At 36.6% G+C, this 18,749-nt stretch overlaps 1 protein-coding gene across 1 annotated transcript; it reads left to right on the forward strand.

The window, feature by feature from the left end:
* Positions 1–204: 204 nt before the first annotated feature.
* Positions 205–15,710, forward strand: P2RY10 (P2Y receptor family member 10). Its single transcript, XM_035028799.1, has 2 exons — positions 205–351; positions 14,312–15,710. The coding sequence occupies exons 1-2, from the start codon at positions 221–223 to the stop codon at positions 15,345–15,347; spliced, it is 1,167 nt and encodes a 388-aa protein (XP_034884690.1). The 5' UTR covers positions 205–220; the 3' UTR covers positions 15,348–15,710.
* Positions 15,711–18,749: the final 3,039 nt, after the last annotated feature.

The following is an 18,749-nucleotide window of genomic DNA, read 5'->3' on the forward strand; positions in this document are numbered from 1 at the left end:
AGACAGATAGACATGTGAGTTTTGGTGGAAGGAGATAGGGTGAAGAACAGAAAGGAAAGCTAGTATGCAGTTATCATTTGATTTTGCACAGACTTTGTCTCCAAAGTCCAAATTTCTCTGTACAAATGAAATAAAAATGAAATAAAACTTGAGTACCGTCATCTGCTCAAGGGACTTACCTTTGGTTTGTGCAAATAAGGTTTCTGTGGTGAGACACCAAATGAACTCAACTTCCTCTTTCAACAACATATTTTTCAGTTATCAGCAGGATCTGTGCCACCCAGAGTTAGGCTTTTTCACCCTCAGCTCCCTGCAAAGAAACAAGAGTGCTAATCCTGACAAAGCTCCAGGGTAAGTTACAGCCTAGTATCTGGGAATTGGTGGTTCCATGTGGGAAGATTGGTGGGGGCATGAAGATCCAGGATAGAGGAAGATGTGGGACCATTGTTCAAATTGAAAATGGTCCCTGGTTTCTCATTTCAGACTTCTTACAGCGGGATCAATGGTGATTGCCCTTGAGTCTAACTAGAGTACAACAAAGTCAGTTAATGCCATCAGTCCCCACCATTACTCAAGGTGCATGGAGTATGTGACGCAGCTCACTCTTTTATGAGGGCTCTTTGTTTCTCCATCACCAGGGAAGAGAGCACAAAATGTTAAGAAAACTGTGTTTGTGAGACTCATTGGGACAAGTTGGCATATACAGCCAGAAAAAGAGTATTTGAATTTTTGCTCTCTATAATTTATCTAGTTTCATAATGAAGGAAAAGTTTGTGTATAAGCTTCTTGCTTTGGTAAGTTTAGTTTCCACATATACAGAGACAGTAAGTTCTTTGAGGATAGAAGGAATCAGATCATAGATTTTGGAGTTGAAAGAGCTCTTAGAGATTCAAATCCACCACAATACAGATGGGGAAACTGAGAGCCAGTGAAGCAAAGACACTTGATTTCAGACAAATGTAAAAGTAAAGACAAATGATTTAAGAGTGTTTTCAGAGGTGTTTCTTGATCTTTTATAAGTTGCTTTGTTGACCCAAGTTTAGCCCTACTGGATAGCAGAGCACTTAAGAGGCACGTATCTTTCAAGTGATTTTTGTTCTTATTACTCTGAGTGCTAGTAACCTCTCTGGTTCTGAGCCAAGATGACTGAGTCAAAAGGAAACTTCCGTTGGGGAGTCCTTAAAGGTGGACTGTGCTATGCTTCTTGGTACCAAGATGATTCTTAGTGAAATAATAAGCTTTGTTGTAATTTTGGTGGAGAGTAGTCACAGTCCCAAAGATCCTGCCAGTGGGGAAATTTTTATTTTGATTGCTTAAATGGATGCAGGATGTCACTGTCATTTGTATTAATTGAGGAGTTTATCACTTAGTAATTGTGACACAGTAAAATTATTCACTGCTAAAATAGGTGGTATGCTGGTATACTGAGGTGGGAAATGGCCTGAACTGTACAAGAATCAGGTAATGCATTCAGGGTAATTGTCTTTGCACACAAAGGTTGAACACAGGTCCTTTTTTGTTAAAAGCAGTTCCTAATGAAGCTTACTTAACTGGGAAAGTCATTGAGTTCATTTTGTATAGATTGTTCAAACCCTGGCAGTGGTAGAGTATAAGACTAAAAAATGAGTGAGCATACTTCTGGGTGATTTGGGGTGGCTTTTCATGGCCAGTTGTGTTTGAGGTAGGTCAACTGATATCTTAATAGGCAGGGCAGTCTCTACACTTCAGCCACAGCTTGAGCAAAGAGGACAGAGCTGTCTGTTGTGAAACCACTCTAAGAGTTCCAATAGTCAGGACAATGACCGGTAGGTAGTCTGTGCTTTATTGTAAAACTTTTGGTCAAGAAGTCTACTTACATCCAGGCCAGAATATTTTGCAAGGAAATTTTTATCTAGTATTGGTTTCCATGTATCACAGACAGAGTAATGAAGTAGATGGATCAATAAACACAGAATCAAAAAGTTTTGGTCCTAGTTCAAGTTTTGCTAATGATTCACTGTGTAGCCTTTGGCAAGTTTTATTTTGGTAGGTCTCAATATTCTCACCTGTAATTAGGTGGGAGAGCTTAGAATTGATGATCTTTACTTTCCTTTGTAACAACGCAATGACTTGACTCTAGGCTCCTAGGTACCTGAGAAGAGTTGTATATCATTAAGTGGTAAATAATAAGGCCATAGCATGAAAATCTAACTAGAGAAGACTTTCTGGAAATATAACCTAGATCATAAATGGAACCCAGTAAACTTTGTCAAGGGCCATTATATTTCTTACAGAATAATATTGTCATGAGAATTCAACTTTTAAACCACAGGCAAGTTTTTTTTGTAAGCAATTTCCTTTTTTTAATGAAAAATACAAACAACAAACAAGGGAAATAGCTCTGAAATCTGATTTCCACAATGACATTGTCACTTAATCACTATTTCTCAATCTTTCAAAACCAAAGTTCCCTTTGAGAAACCTAAAAATGTCACTACAAGGTTATCGTGGACTTGCTTCCCTAGGAACCAGACCCCAGACTCCTAGAAAAACCTACCCATTACATTGACATTTTCTGAGTACTATGTGTTCAACAGCTACAAAGATTTTATAGACCTGTACTTTCAACAGTTTGTATTATAGGAACAATGATTTTGATTCCCAAATATGTTTACTATAATAAGGAATATTCTTTTTTTCAGATGACTCACGCTTCCAAGCCTTCCACTTTAAGAATTATTATTTTAGTTCTGTTAGCCATAACCATACATTTTTGGGGATTTTCTAAACCCAGAAAAGTACAGGATCCAATAAAAAATCCGTGGAGATTACTTTCTGTACAAGTAAAGGGGAAATGAACTAACATTTATTTAATGTCACTGTGTACCAGACATGAAAATAGGTCATTTCTTGTACATTTTCCATTTAATCTTTACAGCAATCTATGTTGCAAGGACTATGATCTTACTTTTATAAATGAGGAAACTGAAGCCCAAAGATATGAAGAAGTTGCTTCAGGCTAGTCAGCTGATAACTTAAGATATAACCCCAGTTCTGCCCAAAGAAGCTGATTCTTTCCACCTCCAAAATACTTCCCCCACTGCAAAAATGATATCTAATTAGGCCTCGTTCCTAAATGATTAAAAATCTAATAAAGATGCATGCATGGAAGTTAAATTCAAACATTTAAGATTTTGTTTATGAATAGTCTAATTGCTTTAATTCATTTTTCAGGAAAAAATTTTTACTTCCTCTAATTTATAGAAAAAATGTCTTGTCTAGACTTACAGAATATATCCAAATCTTAGTGTTTCTTATATCAAGTGATTTAGAGTTGATTCTAATCAATTCAGCAAATAACAGAGTTCCAAATTCCAGCTGTTCTTTTTCGGCTGTGATTGTGATTGAATGAAGAGCACTATGGTCTTGGTCAGACTGGCTTAGGTAATACATGTGAGACTTTCATGGTTTAAAGAAGAAAAAGGTCAAGTAAGGCAAATCAAGTTAGGTTCCCAAATGACTTGTAAAGGTTGTCCCTTAGGGAATGGGAGGGCCCCCCTCAGAAACCTGTCTCTATTTGATTTTCCCTTCCCCTTCAAAGATGACAACCCCACATACTGGCCCTATTATCAAAGAAAATAAGAGACACAAATTTGATAAACATGTTCACTTAGTGTTATTAATGACTTAATGATGAGGGGTGAAAAGAGGGGAAGGACTGAGAAAGTGAAGATTTGTAGAGTTGTATAGGAAAAGAGCAGTCACCTTGATACCAGAAGCCTAGGTTTCACTCTCCTCACTGTGCCACTTGCAAAACTTCCTAAAGATCCTTGGTTTTGATGCAATCTTACCCGGACACCTGGTAGGCAATCATTTGCCATATATGCATAGATATAAAAGTGCTAGAACTAGAACGGAGAATAATAGCTTCATCTTTGATGAACAGTCTTATCCCTAGAAATGCCACTTTAAAATAAATTTTTGTTTGTGGAAAACATTGTTTGTGTAAGAAAAGTTTTAGCTTTCTCTGCTCATAAACAGCTTAATTACAATGGAAATCATAATAGCTGACTTTGAGAAAGTTAATCCTGCTGAGCCTCCATTTTCTGATCTGTAAAAGGAGTATAATAATAATTTCTTCAGAGCTCTTACAAGGATTAAACGTAATATATGAATAACACTTGGACAGTGACTGACAGGATGCATGTGGAAACTTCTTGGACTTAGCATTTCACTGAAACTTAGAAATCTGGTACAAATTCTGATGACATATGTAATTTCACATTTGTGAAATCTAGCATTTAGGTAGTTGGTTGGGAAGCAAAACTACCTTCAGTTAGATCTTACTGGTACCTCCTAAGTTTTTGGACTCAGCTCCACTGAGTTATATTTAAAGACCTGACATACCTTTATGTTCTGAGACAAAATTTAGTTATTTCTGTGAAGTTAATGTTTAATGACCATATTCCTACTTAAGCTTTTGGGGTTCCTGTTTGATTGTAAATAAAAATCTGGGGTGGCATGCTTTGGAATTCTTAGGTGTCCAGATTTATTAGACTCCAACCTTATTATCCTTGCTTTGACCATATATTCAGTAGCAGAGGAGACTGTGACCATTGATGGTGAGAGTTGCTCATGAGATAGATATTAGAAGTAAAGCTAAGGCTCTACCTATATGTGCTTATTCTATATATTCTTGTCTTTGCAAATGAATGTATATGAACTGAGCACTTAGGGCATGCCTAACCCTCTGCTAAGTAAAGTGAAGAATATAAAAGTCTAAGATACAGAGTCCTCTGTCAGAGAGACTACATTGTTATGGTGTAGGCTATAAGTCCATATAAAAGTACCATATGTGTACAAAGAAGGAGACAGTCATAACAGAGTTTTCCAGTGCAAGGAAAAGATGAGAGTTGAGAGAGAACCCTGAGAAAAAGTAAAATATTGGCCTCTGAGATAGGATCCAGGAAGAAACTTCCCTTTAGGGATTGGCTCCTGTCATCAGATCCCTCTTTGAAGAGAAGAGGCATCTCCCATCATGGTCCTGGCCTTTGGTGTAAGAAGCATGTATTCTGGTCAGAGCACTGCACACTGGAGTGACCAAGAGGCATTTATTTTGATAAGGGTGATATTGGAGGCACTGGAAATTCTGCTCTTATCTTTATCTAGGTGGTTCACATCTACAGAGCTAAGGGCTGAAGTATATGCTGAGAATGTGGCATTTTCACAGGTTATAATTTTGCCTGGACTTTGTCAGTATGGTTTTGGTTAGCTGAGTTGATTATACAACAACAATGAGATTAGGTCCTTGGAATTAATCTCTCCATGAGCCAATTAAAATTGTTTTAATAGTGCTGTATGGTTAGCTTTGTTCTAGAGTTAGAGAAAAATAGATAATGAAATTTAGAGTATGACCTCTGATTTCACAACCCAATGTAGAAAGATCCATAAATAGTTAAACAATATGAGTTTATGAGTCACAAAGCAGAGTATTTTTTTTTCAGTTAAAGATATCTACTGAATGACTATGTGCCAGTCATTCTGCTAGATTCTAGAGATTTAAAGAGTGAGATGTGGTTTTTGCCTTCAAAGTGCTCATAGTTTAGTTAGAAATATGGACATAAATGGAAACATTTGATATAATGCAGTGAGTGTATTGTTAAAGCAATTCCTATGGTGACATGGTAGCCCCAGCTTGCATTTTTAATACATCATTTTGATAGCAGAGTAGTTAATAGATTTTAACAGGGCAATCCTCAAAGGAAATGGATCAGTTAGTGAGTGTTTCAATAATTCAGAAAGGGAAGAGAGAGTGTGACAGTGATGGAGGGAGAGAAAACATGATTGAGAGAGAAGGAGTCTAGGATTATTCTAAGAAGTCTGATAGATAGTGGTGGGTAAGTAAAAGGTCAGGGAATATGATGACTTTTGTATCGGACATATTCATTTTGAGATGCCTAGACATATTAATATGTGAAATTTCAGCTGGATGCTGGACAAATAGGTTTAATATCTTAGGAGAGACCAGGCCTGGACATAGAGAAATGAAAGTCATCAGGATATGGGTGGTAACTGAAGCCATTAATGTAGGTGGTGTTACTCAGCATGAAGATGATGAATAAGAAGATGCAGAACTAGGGAAAACAAACATTTAATGGATGTGAAAAAATAAAAGAAACCATGAGAGAAACTCAGTATAAATGGACAAATAGTTAAGAGTAGAATTAAGAAATTCTTGTTTGAAAGCCAAAGGAAGAGAACTTTGCAAAAAGATGGAAGTGGGCAGATTGTGTCTGGGGCAACAAAGAAGCCCTGCATGATTTAGCAACATGAAGGTCACTTGTCACTTCGCTAAGCAGTCTCAGTGAGGTTGTGAGGGTATATACACCACCTTGAAGTGCATAAAGAAGAGAGTGAAGAAAAGGAAACAATCAGTGTAAACAATTATTTTGAGAAGTTTATTTAAGAAGAGAAAAAAGTAACAAAGAGATAGAGTAGGATGAATACACAAAAGAATTATTTTGGAGGTTGGTGAGACTTGATGAAAAAGATCCAACTGAGAATGGAGGAGAGCATGATGATCTAGAGTAAAAGGGAACAATTAATGAAAGAAGATCCTGAGAGAGATAAAGTAAATTGAGAGCATGGGAATTCATCTTGAGCAACAGGAAAGGCAGCTGTGTTGGAAAGAAAGAAAGATGTAGTTGTACTTAAGATTATATGAGTTGGGGGGAGACAGTAGATGAAATTGAGTTACTTCTCACCCAATAACCTCAATTTTCTCTGTGATTTGAGAAGTTAAGACTTTCTGCTGAATAGTTGGTGGGAATGCAAATTGGGGCAGCCACTCTGGAAAATAGTGTGGAGGTTTCTCAAAAAGTTATAAATAGAACTACCCTATGACCCAGCAATTGCACTACTATGTATTTGCCCAAAGAATACAAAAATACCAATTCAAAGTGATACATGCACCCAGATGTTTATAGCAGCATTATCTATCATAGCCAAATTATGGAAACAGCACAAACATCCATTGACTCATGAATGGATAAAGAAGATGTGATATAGGTATATATACAATGGAATATTACTTAGCCATAAAAAAGAATGAAATCTTGCCATTTGCAATGACGTAGATGGAACTAGAGAGTATAATGCTAAGCAAAATAAGTTAGTCATATAAAGACAAATACAATATGATTTCACTCATATGTAGAATTTAAGAAAGAAAACAAATGGAACAAGAGAGAGACAAATCAAGAAACAGACTCTTAACTATAGAGAACAAACTGATGGTTACTAGAATGGAGGTAGGTGGGGAGATGGGTAAAGTAGATGATGGGGATTAAAGAGTGCACTTCGTGTGATGAGCACTGGGTGTTGTATGGAAGTGTTAAGTCACTATATTGTACACCTGAAATTAATATTATATTTTATGTTAACTAACTAGAATTTAAATAAAACCCCTAAAAAACACTCTTTGTTGAGAAAGGTGAGGGATGGGAGAATAGGAGAAAAGAAGCTTTAGTCAAGTTGTAAAGGTGCTGAATGGCCACCATGGAAATGGAAAAACATACTAATCAAGGATGTGCAAGGAGAGTCTGGAGCAAAAAAATCTTAGGCTGGAGATCATAAATTTCTAGTTTTGGCATTCCAAATAAACCCTAGTATTCTTAATAGGATCATTCAGCAGTTTGAATAGTAAAAAAGAAAATGGATTGTGGACTTGATCTGGGATTAAGGCGTTGCCAGTCTGGTACAGCAGAAGAATGGTGAACAAGGAAGTTGAGATTTCTTGTGTGAGAGTAGTTGGTTTGACCATTTAATGTAGGCTGAATAAGGGAGGAAGTAGGATAAGGGTGGGTGCTGGGTTGGACCATCAGAATTGGAGGGATTTAAATATTTGAAGTCTCTGGGAATGTATGATGCAGGCTAGTATGGTGAAACTTAGTAAATATAATGTTAGAGAGTCAAGAATTGATGATGCTTGGCAGAGAGTACAAACTTCAAAAGTCCTGTAATAAGGATAATCCGAAAGTGCTTTGGAAAAGTGCAAAACTGTGATATCTTTTTATAAATTTTCACACATTTTATAACTGAATGTATCTTTGACTCCTCAGTCAAATGGTATCTCAAACTGGCTAATTCCATACATGATTTTTCTTGTAATGTTATTATTCCTGCCATGCCAAATTCATTGCTGTTGTTGTTTTTACCTCAACTGTTGCACCAGTAGGGTAACCAACTGTAGTTTCCCTTGGACTTTCATAGTTTTAGCCCTGAAAATCCTGTTTCAGGAAACCCTCAGTCTTAAGCAAACAAAACTGATGGTCACTCTACAAACTCCCAGCTGATATGGACTTCCTGTCTTTCATGTCCCATCTTTCCAATCCATCTTCTACACTTCTGCCAGAGTGATTGTTTTAAACCATCAGTATGGTAATATGACATATCCTCCCAGAATCCTTCTATGACTCCTCCTAAAACCTTCCATGACTGGGTTGCATCTACCTTTTTAGTTTATTTTTCCTTTTACTACCTTCTCCCATTCTTACTTCTCATTCTACCTTTCCCACCATCTCACTCTGTTTTCCAGCTAGACTAGAACACCTATTATTGCTATCTATAGGTCCTTTATTAACTTCAGGATGTTTGAATGCTATCTATTCATTGCTGTCATTCTTCTCCCACCCTTTCTTCTCCAGTACCCTGCCCACCCAAACTGCTTGTTGAAAATGGATTTACCTTTAAGTTGAACTTCCAATCCTCCTCTTCTGTGCAGGATTCATTTCTACTCCCATAAAAACTTCTCTATTATCTCTTCATGGCAAGTTTCAAAAATCTATTATGGTTAGTTATTCTTATGTCTATCTCTCTTAAATGACTATAAACATTTTGAGGACAACAGTCATGCATTATTCTCCTCTGAAATTTCCCACCTTGCTCTACTATTCTTAGCAGTCAACATACTGGATACACCCATAGCAGAATTTTAATTTGCTGTATGAAATCCTAATCCACTGAATCCCAGATGAATAGCATTGGTAATACTCAGTGCAGGCTTTCTTGAATAGATGAAACTTGACCAAAACTTTAGAGAGCTATTAGGATTTAAATTAAATAGTGTATACTTCAGGAAAAGTAAGTTAATTTTATCTCTTCCTCAGTCACCATCTCTGTTTTTCTTTCCAACCCTGTCCCTACAGGGACCAATAAGAAAATTCAGATGGCTTGGGACAAGTACTATCTCTTCTGGCTTGAGATGCTCTGTCTCTCAGAATTCAATAAAAGCTGCCTGACATTGTAAAAAGAGCATTAAGAGGTCTACAAGTCTGACTTCTGGTCTCAGTTCCATCATGTTCTTACTAGGTGACCTTGAACAAGGTATTTAATTGTTCATGAATAAATCTCTTTGTCAGTTAAACACTATGGTAGGGGTATTACTGGTATTGTCTCACTTATCTTACAGGGATGATGCTATGATAATATGAGGATTTCTTATCACTTATACCACTTACTACAGTTCTTGTCATGCACTGTTTATGATGTTGGAGATTTTAAAAATATTTCTCCCACCAGACCAGAAGCTTCTCAGGGACAGAGATTATGGCAGATAGTTCTGTATTTTCCACAGGACCTACCACAGAGTTTATAAGATTATGTGTATTAAATATATGCTGATTAAGGCAGCCAGAGTCCTCAAAAAGCCATGGCAAAAAAACAAAACAAAACAAAACTAAACTAAATAGAGTTATTTTTCCTTTATGCTTACTTTTAATGTTTGGAGAGCTTTAGTGACTACAGATGAAGCCTTCTCACTCTCCTTTCAGTTCCTATTCATAGGCGGGTAAGAAGCTATTTGCTGATGAGATAAGACAGTTTTGCCCTTTGCAGAATGGCAGCCAAGAAAAATAAAAGATTGAGATACTTTTAGAAGTAGACCACAAGGACTAGCTTCTTTCTGAGTTCCAGATAATAGTCTTAATGATACTCTGAGACCTTGGGTGGTGCTGGTTTCTACCCATAGAATATGTCTGACCACTTGGGCTTTCTAAATTATTTTGCATTTCTCTCAAGTTTCTACAGGTATGAATTTTCTGAGTTAAAAGGGTAGGTGCAAGGAACACTGATGATAATAACCCAAATCAGAAGACAACATCATAGGGAAATAGCAAGCAGCAGAAATGTATTAGTTAACATATCCAAGTTTGCATTTTTGCTTAATGCTTCCAAACAGGGACTTTAAACTACCGTCTACAGTCCAATCCAATTATGCGACTTTTCTGTGAGTGCTTCCTAAGTAGCTGGCTGTCCTGGCTATATGGTGATTAACATAACAGATCTTGTTATGGTACTAATGAAGCTAATGGCACAATGGGTGAAAAAGACAACAGACAAGTAAACATTTAAATTACAAATGTTGATGCTATGAAGGAAGGAACTGAAAGTTTGAGAGTATATAATGATGTGCATGTTTACCTACATAGTATTGGCAGTGAAGGTCTCTCTGATCTGCAAACTGAGATTAAAAGGAACCAGACATGTGAAGCCCTGGAGGGAGGTAATTCCAGACAGAGAATAAATGTGCAGAGGCCTTCATCAGGAAAAAACTTGGCTTGTTCTAGAAACTGAAAACATCTCAGTGTAGTTGAAACATAGAGAATGAGGAAGAGAATGGAATGAAGTGATGTTGAAGGGCACAGGAGACATATTAGCTACAGCCTTTAAGCTATGGTGAAAAGTTTGGCCTTCATACAATAGAAAGCCAGCAAAGGATTTTAGGGAAGAGAATGACATATTTCAAAGAAAGATTATTTGGGCCACAGTATAGAAAGTGTTAGAAGGGGTTAATAAGTGCCACAGCAAAGGTAAGGGAGTATGGAAACAAGGGTAGTTTCCAATTCTAATATACTATCTCTACACAAAGCAAGTTTTGTGACTGTTGCAACTTATTTAACCTCTTTTGGTCTTAGTTTCCTCATCAGTGATATGGAAATAATCATAGGGCTGCTATGAGGATTAATGAGATAATATATGAAGAGTGCTTTGCCTGTAAATAAATGGTAGCCCTCAATAAATGGTAGTGAAAATTAATGTTAGTGTTAGATACAGTATGGGGAATGGATTGCAGGGGTTAAGACTGGAGTGCAGGGAGTATGGTAAATCAATCTCTTTCAATAGTCAAGAGGAAAGGTGACAGTGGCCTAGATTAGGATGGCAACAGTGGAAGTATAGATGGATTGGAGAGATATTCAGGAGGGAGAATCACCTGGTTTCTGATTGGATATGGGGGAAATGTAGTGATAATGGTTAGCAAAATTCTTACTTTCCAGCTTGAGTGTCGGAGGAAAGTCATGATACTTATTGAGAAGGGAGGCTCAGATTCAGGAATGAATCACCAATCTTACACATTTTTCTGAGACAGGAACCAAAGATATATCTAGATTTAAGGGGAGAAAAATTGGCAACATAGGTAGCACAAGCCAACTAGAAATAGTCAACAACAGAACTAGAGGCAGAGAGAAACAGAGACAGTGGCAGAAGCAGAGACAGAAGGAATGTACTTCAACCTTAGCCTTTCCATTCAGCATTTTTCTATTAGTGGCTTCTTAGGTTGTTCTCTTTTATTAAATTTCAGAAATGTCACAGATTGTCCACAGTAAGCTAAATATTTCCTGAGAGAGCTTATATTTCTGTGCTACCCAAACCAAATTCCCCCAGCTTCACCCTACCATGGGAATTTTACATTTAATTGTCACCAGATTTGGGGCAAAATCCTCCTATCTTCCCTTCAGTCTGGAAAAGAGATTTTGGAAAGCAGAGCATGCAAATCTCTAAGCTCACAATAAACTGTGAATTGCAGAGGCATAACCCCCCCCCCCGCCACACACACACACACACACACACACAGAAGGTGTGAACTTGATCTCTAGCTGGCTGTTCTGGCTTAATAAGTTTCTGTTATTTAACACAGAGCTGTGAATGGAACATCCCCCTTTAGTAAGTGAAACTTTCTACACCAGTGAAGCAGGAACAAATACCCATGTCTATAAAGTACAAAAGTAGGAGTGTGATTTGGGTGGGTGTGAGATGTTCTCAGTTCTTGGAACTGTAGTGCACTTGATGAATCTTCCCTTGGTTTCTCACAGTTTTTGCATGGATAATAGATAATAGTAGAAACATTGCCAATAATGAACTCAAAGTGGGTGTTGAGGAAGGATGGGTGTCATGTGTGGGGACAGGTGTTTAGTTATATTATAATAGCCTAACTAGAGTAATCCTAGTGTTATAAGATTATAAGATCCCACTACGGGATTAGAAAGGTTCTTCTATAATGTGCCCTCCAGATGTCGTAAGCCCCATTCTATTAAGTAGCCCCTCCTAAGCAGAGAGAAGAAAGTGGTGTAGTGGAAATTGCATAGGCTTTGGAGAAAAGAAGCCATAATAGTATATCCCATTTTTACTATTTTCTAGGTTTGTTACCCCAGAAAATTTACTGTATCTCTCTGAACCTCAGTTACTTTATCTGCACTACAAGAGTAATAATAGTACCTACCTCTGATGATAGCTATGAGAATGAAATTGGATAATGCATGTGAAAAATTTCATTGCAGATTCTGGGGTGCATTCTTGATAGTCACACCATGATAATTATTTTCTCTTTCCACCTGTGAACAACACTCCACCTTCTGTTCAAAGTCATACATACATAAGCAAGATGACTGCATGACTTTTTAGAACATGTCACAAGCCAAGTAGCAAGGATGAAATAGGGGAGGGAAAGTGAAAGTACTCTTTAGAATAATGGTAGCTCAGAATGTTGACTTTTTTGTATGTGATTTAATCATTTGGGGTTCTGTTTTTAATTCACATTTCTATTCCCTGGAATAGGACTTAAAATGCTATAAGAAGTCATTCTGCTACTTAGGAGGAGAATCTAAAAGCAACCACTTCTTTGTTTTGTAAACATACTTAAAACAAAACAGAAACAATTAAAACAACAAAAATGTTATTTCACCTAAGAAGCAACCTCACTACTGTATTCCACTTCTAGCCCTAAATGCAGTAAACATTCTTGCAATATGAACAGAAGCTATGTTTGTAAAATTTGTTTGGGGGAGGAAAACAAATGAAGAGAAGGGTGTTTATAAGGATTAGGCACTTTATAATCCCATTTGAAGTCCCAGATCTTCTGTTTAGTATCTTTTTGGCCTTAATAAACCTCTTCTGGTCTTACTTCTACATGTATTATGTGAAGGTTGACTTAAATGATTTCTTAAAGGTATTTTTCAGTCTAAAATTCTACAAGAGTTTTAAACTAAAATAATGAAGTCATTGCTCTCTTATTATTTGCAGGCAGCCTGTGTAAATCCATGACCAGACTTTGAGAAACCCTAAAGATTACTTTATTTTACCCATGTTCTATATATATTACATAATAAAAACCACACTAAAGCATAAAATAAAATTAAGGACATTCATATTTTTTCTTATGATGATGACTATTTTAATGAAAAAAGCATTAAGCTTTAAATTGTTTCCAAAAAATGATTTTTTGGCCTATTTTACTGGTTCCCTAATCAATGTTTACTGTGACCGTTGGATCATCTGCCATGTCCATGATGTCACACCAGTACAGAATTCTTAGGGAGAAAATTAGTCTCTTCCCTTTCAGATCATGAAGGGGAATTCCTAGTTCAGATTCTGATTTCATGTATTAATGATGTTTTTCATGTAAATTGGAATAAGACCTAAGCCAGAGAGAGAGAAAGAGACAATGTGTATGAGAACCACTTATGCTATTGTGATAGAATGATAAGAAGTTAGTGCTCCCAAGTCCTGAAACTCAGCCAGTATACTGGCAATGTGGGCTAAAGATGCAAGACCATTTTTCAAGTGCTGTAGGAAGGAAGGTAGGAAGTCAGAACCCAAAGGAGAAGAAAGGGGATGTAAAAGGTAAGGCTGGATTTCTATCATTGCAATTGTAAATGAGCAGGGCTTGGGGCAAGAAAAATTTGGATGCAAAAAGAACAGACTGAAATGCCATACCCTTTTTGTTGTGGTAAGAACAATAAACTAAATATTTCAGGACATCCTTGCTTACAAGATACAACTTAGACAATTTGGGAGGGCAGTTTGGAGACAATTCCATGGTTTCCTGATTCATTAGGTGACCTTGGATCAGTAGTATATATTCCTTGAGCATCTGCTTCTTCATCTGAAAACAGGTCTTTTCTAATTCTAATACTCTGTTTCTTTAAGTATAAAAAGGAATCTGTGTGTTGGCTATAGAACTGGTTAGTCATTATACTCTTTTTCTTTGATTAAGCAGGGATTATAACTCCACGGCTTACCTTGATGAGTATACTGAAATATTCAAGATGGTTAGCAACGGTACCAGCAATGCTGAGACTGACTGCAATGCTACTGATGTGACATTTCAGAACTCCCTCTATGCAGCCACCTACATCCTCATATTCATCCCTGGTCTTCTGGCCAACAGTGCAGCCTTGTGGGTTCTGTGCCGCTTTATCAGCAAGAAAAATAAAGCCATCATTTTCATGATCAACCTCTCTGTGGCTGACCTTGCTCACGTGCTGTCATTACCCCTCCGGATTTACTATTACATCAGCCACCACTGGCCTTTCCAGAAGGCCCTTTGCCTGCTGTGCTTCTACCTGAAGTATCTCAACATGTATGCCAGCATTTATTTCCTGACGTGCATCAGCCTTCAGAGATGTTTCTTTCTCCTCAAGCCCTTTAGGGCCAGAAACTGGAAGCGTAGGTATGATGTGGGCATCAGTGCTGCCATCTGGATCATCGTGGGAACTGCCTGCTTGCCATTTCCCTTTCTGAGAAGCACCTACTTAGCCAACAACACTGAGTCCTGTTTTGCTGATCTTGGTTATAAGAAAATGAATGCAGTGGCTTTGGTTGGAATGATTACAGTTGCTGAGCTGGCAGGATTTGTGGTCCCAGTAGTAATCATCGCATGGTGTACTTGGAAAACTACTATATCCTTGAGACAGCCACCAATGGCTTTCCAAGGAATCAGTGAGCGGCAGAAAGCACTGCGGATGGTTTTTATGTGTGCTGCAGTCTTTTTCATCTGCTTCACTCCTTATCATATCAACTTCATTTTTTACACTATGGTGAAGGAAACCATCATTAGTAGTTGTCCCATTGTCCAAAGCACACTGTATTTCCACCCTTTTTGTCTATGCCTTGCAAGTCTCTGCTGTCTTTTGGATCCAATTCTCTATTATTTCATGGCCTCAGAGTTTCGTGACCAACTATCTCGTCATGGAAGCTCTGTGACCCGTTCCCGCCTTATGAGCAGGGAGAGTGGTTCATCAATGATTAGCTAAAAATAAAATAACTCTTCAATTATGACTTTAACTATGTTTCCTAGCTTTTCCCAAAGACCAGAATGACCAGCCAGACAATTGGTTTAATGGAAGTTTTGGAACAATGGAAATCTTGTGTGATAGTTGTGGTCACAGGGATGTAATGGGGGTGACAGTGTATAAGAAATGTGGGAGAGGTAGGGAAGATAGAATTTGCCTGTTTCCTCTTTGAAATTCAAGATACTTTCTTAAGAAACTTAGCTCAAGTTTTGACAGATGTTTTCAAGCAAATGAAAATTGGATTATTTTATCTTAAAAATTTCTTTAGAAAATATATTGTTAATATGATACAATAAATACATGAATCTTTTTCCAAACTTTAAATGCAAATCTCTTTTATATGAAGACTTTTACTTGTGAATGAGAATAAAATTCTTCAGTCTTTCTAAGAGATAAATGCACAGGCAAGGGGGAGTGACGATTGAAGTAATGTGTGCATAAATTTCAGGGCCACAAACCTATTACTGAATAAAGGGCATGGGAATTTGTTCATTCACCGAAAATGTATTGAATGCCTATTGTATTTTGGGTTATCAGTTTCTTGGGTACTTTCACAATATAGCAAGCATCTCATCTGGCCCTTCTAACAAACTTGTGGAAGTTTCCAATACAAATGATAAGTAGAACCTCAGAGAGGGGAAGTAACTTGCCTCAGGATAAACAGTGGTAATCTAAAATTTGTCCTGTATACACCACATATGCTTAAGTTATTCCCTCTATTTGTGTTGTTACTTTTACTAAGTCAATATTAAACTTGACTTAAGTAGTGAAGACACAGACCAAAGCTAAGCTGCATGAGACCAAGACCATTTCTACACAATTTGCTTGAGATTATCTGAAAAGTCTGGGTTATGGGATTGGCAGATCAGTCTTCCAGCTACAGAGCATCAAATGATAAATAGATAGTTTTTACTAATACTGTCCCAATCTACAGTTTAATGATTAGAGATATAGGAAACCCAAATAGTTCATTATTCCCTACCAAAGATATTTTAAGGCTTAATGTAGTTCATAGAAAACCCATAAATAGATGAAATAAAGAAAGAAAGAAACTGACAGATGTAGAAGTTCTTTATATATTTTGGATATTAACCCCTTATTGGATATATCATTGCAAATATCTTCTCCCATTCAGTAGGCTGCTTTTTTGTTTTGTTGATGGTTTCCTTCACTGTGCAAAATCTTTTTTATTTTGATAGTCCCAAGAGGCTATTTTTGTTTTTGTTTATCTTGACTTAATTGACATATTTAATGTTGCTGGGGGGGGGCGGCAAAAAATCTGAGAGATGAACATTTTGTGAAATTTAGATTTTTTTTGGAGCTTGCCCAACTTCTTTCTTTTAAAATATTACTATACATCATTGAATAAATTTGTGTTTATTAAGAAAGTTCTGTCAGTAGAGCACACAGATATTCATTAGAAACAAAAAACATTATCACATCATAAATGAATGGGAGGAAAAGCATTTGTCCTCCTTCTGGCAATCTCTTTATCTTCATTTTTCTAGTGGTTATATCTATTATTTCAGAGCCATTATGGAGGATTTGAATATAAGCAATCCTCAGCTTCTCAGTTTGGCATTTATGAAACTCAATACATCACTTTCATCACTTATGCCTGAAATTTAAATAGCACAAGCACTTTGCATGCCAGAAGAAGAAGGGAAGTGGATGTCTTCAGTATATCCATTTGAACAGACTGGCTGAGGTGAAGGAAGGAGGGAAAACTAAAACAGAGAAATTAAAAGAAGAACAAGGTTTCTAGGGAGGAAGAGAGTTCTGTAATTATAAATTAATGCAACTGGTTTTCTTGTGCTTTATTAACCTACCTCTGAAAGACTGCTTAAAGAAGATTTCCAGATATGTTTGGAGTTAATGGAAGCATTATCAGAATGACTGTCTAGACGGCCCCACTCTAAGAATATAATTTTGAAAGAAAACTATTTGGAAGTACACATCCTGCTGTTTGCAGAGAAAAGGTATTTCAATTCTAAATACTCACACTTACTTTGAAGTTGCTGCTTAGAGATAGAGCTTTGAACACAGGATTTGTAGATAAGTGGGCTAATTAATATATGTACTTTTCATTTGGCCATCATTAAGGTGGAATCTTTGGGCTTTTTTGACATATGAATTCCTATTGTAATAAGAGAGAAAAATATAACATCAAAGCAAGTAATGGCTGGTTCTTGAATTTTAAAAGCTGGGATGCCTTATACAATGCTGACATAAAGATGACAGTGTTTGATTTTATGAGATAACAGCTCAGTAAATCAGTGAAATTGCTTTAAGTTATTACAACGAACAATTTTAACATTTATCTGTATGCTTATTACAGAGACATGATGCAAGACAAATAAGACAGGAAAATATATCCCTTTGAATCAGCTTTTCTAAAAAGTCACCAAAAAAATCTATATATTTGCCTCCATATCTCTGCAAGATGCTTGTCAAAATTCACTTAGATACCATTCAGAATCTTATAATACTGATAAAAGACTCCTTAACCTGATAGTTTCAGTAAAAAGAAGGAAGAAGTTTTGAGAGATAAAATAACTTTGTACAATAATCTATATGACCTTAAATGCAGTTTATTTATTTATTTTTTAAAGATTTTATTTATTTATTCATGAGAGACAGAGACAGACAGAGAGAGGCAGAGGGAGAAGCAGGCTCCCAAGGAGCAGGAAGCCCGATGTGGGACTCGATCCCAGGACCCTGAGATCATGACCTGAGCCAAAGGCAGACACTTAACCATCTGAGCCACCCAGGCGCCCCTTAAATGCAGTTTATGCATGATTGGTTATGCTGTTCACTTTTAGAAAGTTTTAAATATGAGCAGAGTACAGATATAACACTTATCATGGATTAAATAAATTATTCTTATGTAGCATGTGGTCATTTCTATAAAAATATTAAGCATAATACTCTTATTTGAAAATTTAACTTCCCTACAATAAAATTGCTACTGTAAGTAAATCGTTTTTCCTTACATTCTTTTGCACATTTTATAGGACTATAATCCAACATAAAAGTAAAGTTAGTGCTTATGAATATAAACTTAAAACTGCTTTCCACTTTTAAGTAATAAGTATTTAAGTGTCATATTAACTCTGACCAAATACTAAGACTTTAGGTGCATTACAAATTCAATATGTAATTACAAGTAAAAGTATGCTATTATCCTCTAAGTCTCTGAAAGAGTTAATTAATCTCCCAGGGTTCAAAATTTACCACACATGAATAATTAAGGTATTTTGAGAATTTTCAATGTACGGAATTGATAAAGTGGAAAGGGAACAACTGGTTTACAGAAGCTGAATTCCAAAAAGGCTACTATGGGGAAAGGAAGTAGCAAAATTG

Source organism: Mirounga leonina, unplaced genomic scaffold (genome assembly GCF_011800145.1).
Source record: "Mirounga leonina isolate KUSES-001 unplaced genomic scaffold, KU_Mleo_1.0 Mir_204, whole genome shotgun sequence".
NCBI classification, from domain to species: Eukaryota; Metazoa; Chordata; class Mammalia; order Carnivora; family Phocidae; genus Mirounga; species Mirounga leonina.

Bases quoted from the DNA above. Each gene is read 5' to 3' on its own strand.
- P2RY10 (XM_035028799.1), top strand. From the start codon at position 221: ATGAACTCAACTTCCTCTTTCAACAACATATTTTTCAGTTATCAGCAG. The intron at 352-14,311 runs GTAAGTTACAGC...TTGATTAAGCAG, and splicing joins AATCCTGACAAAGCTCCAGG to GGATTATAACTCCACGGCTT.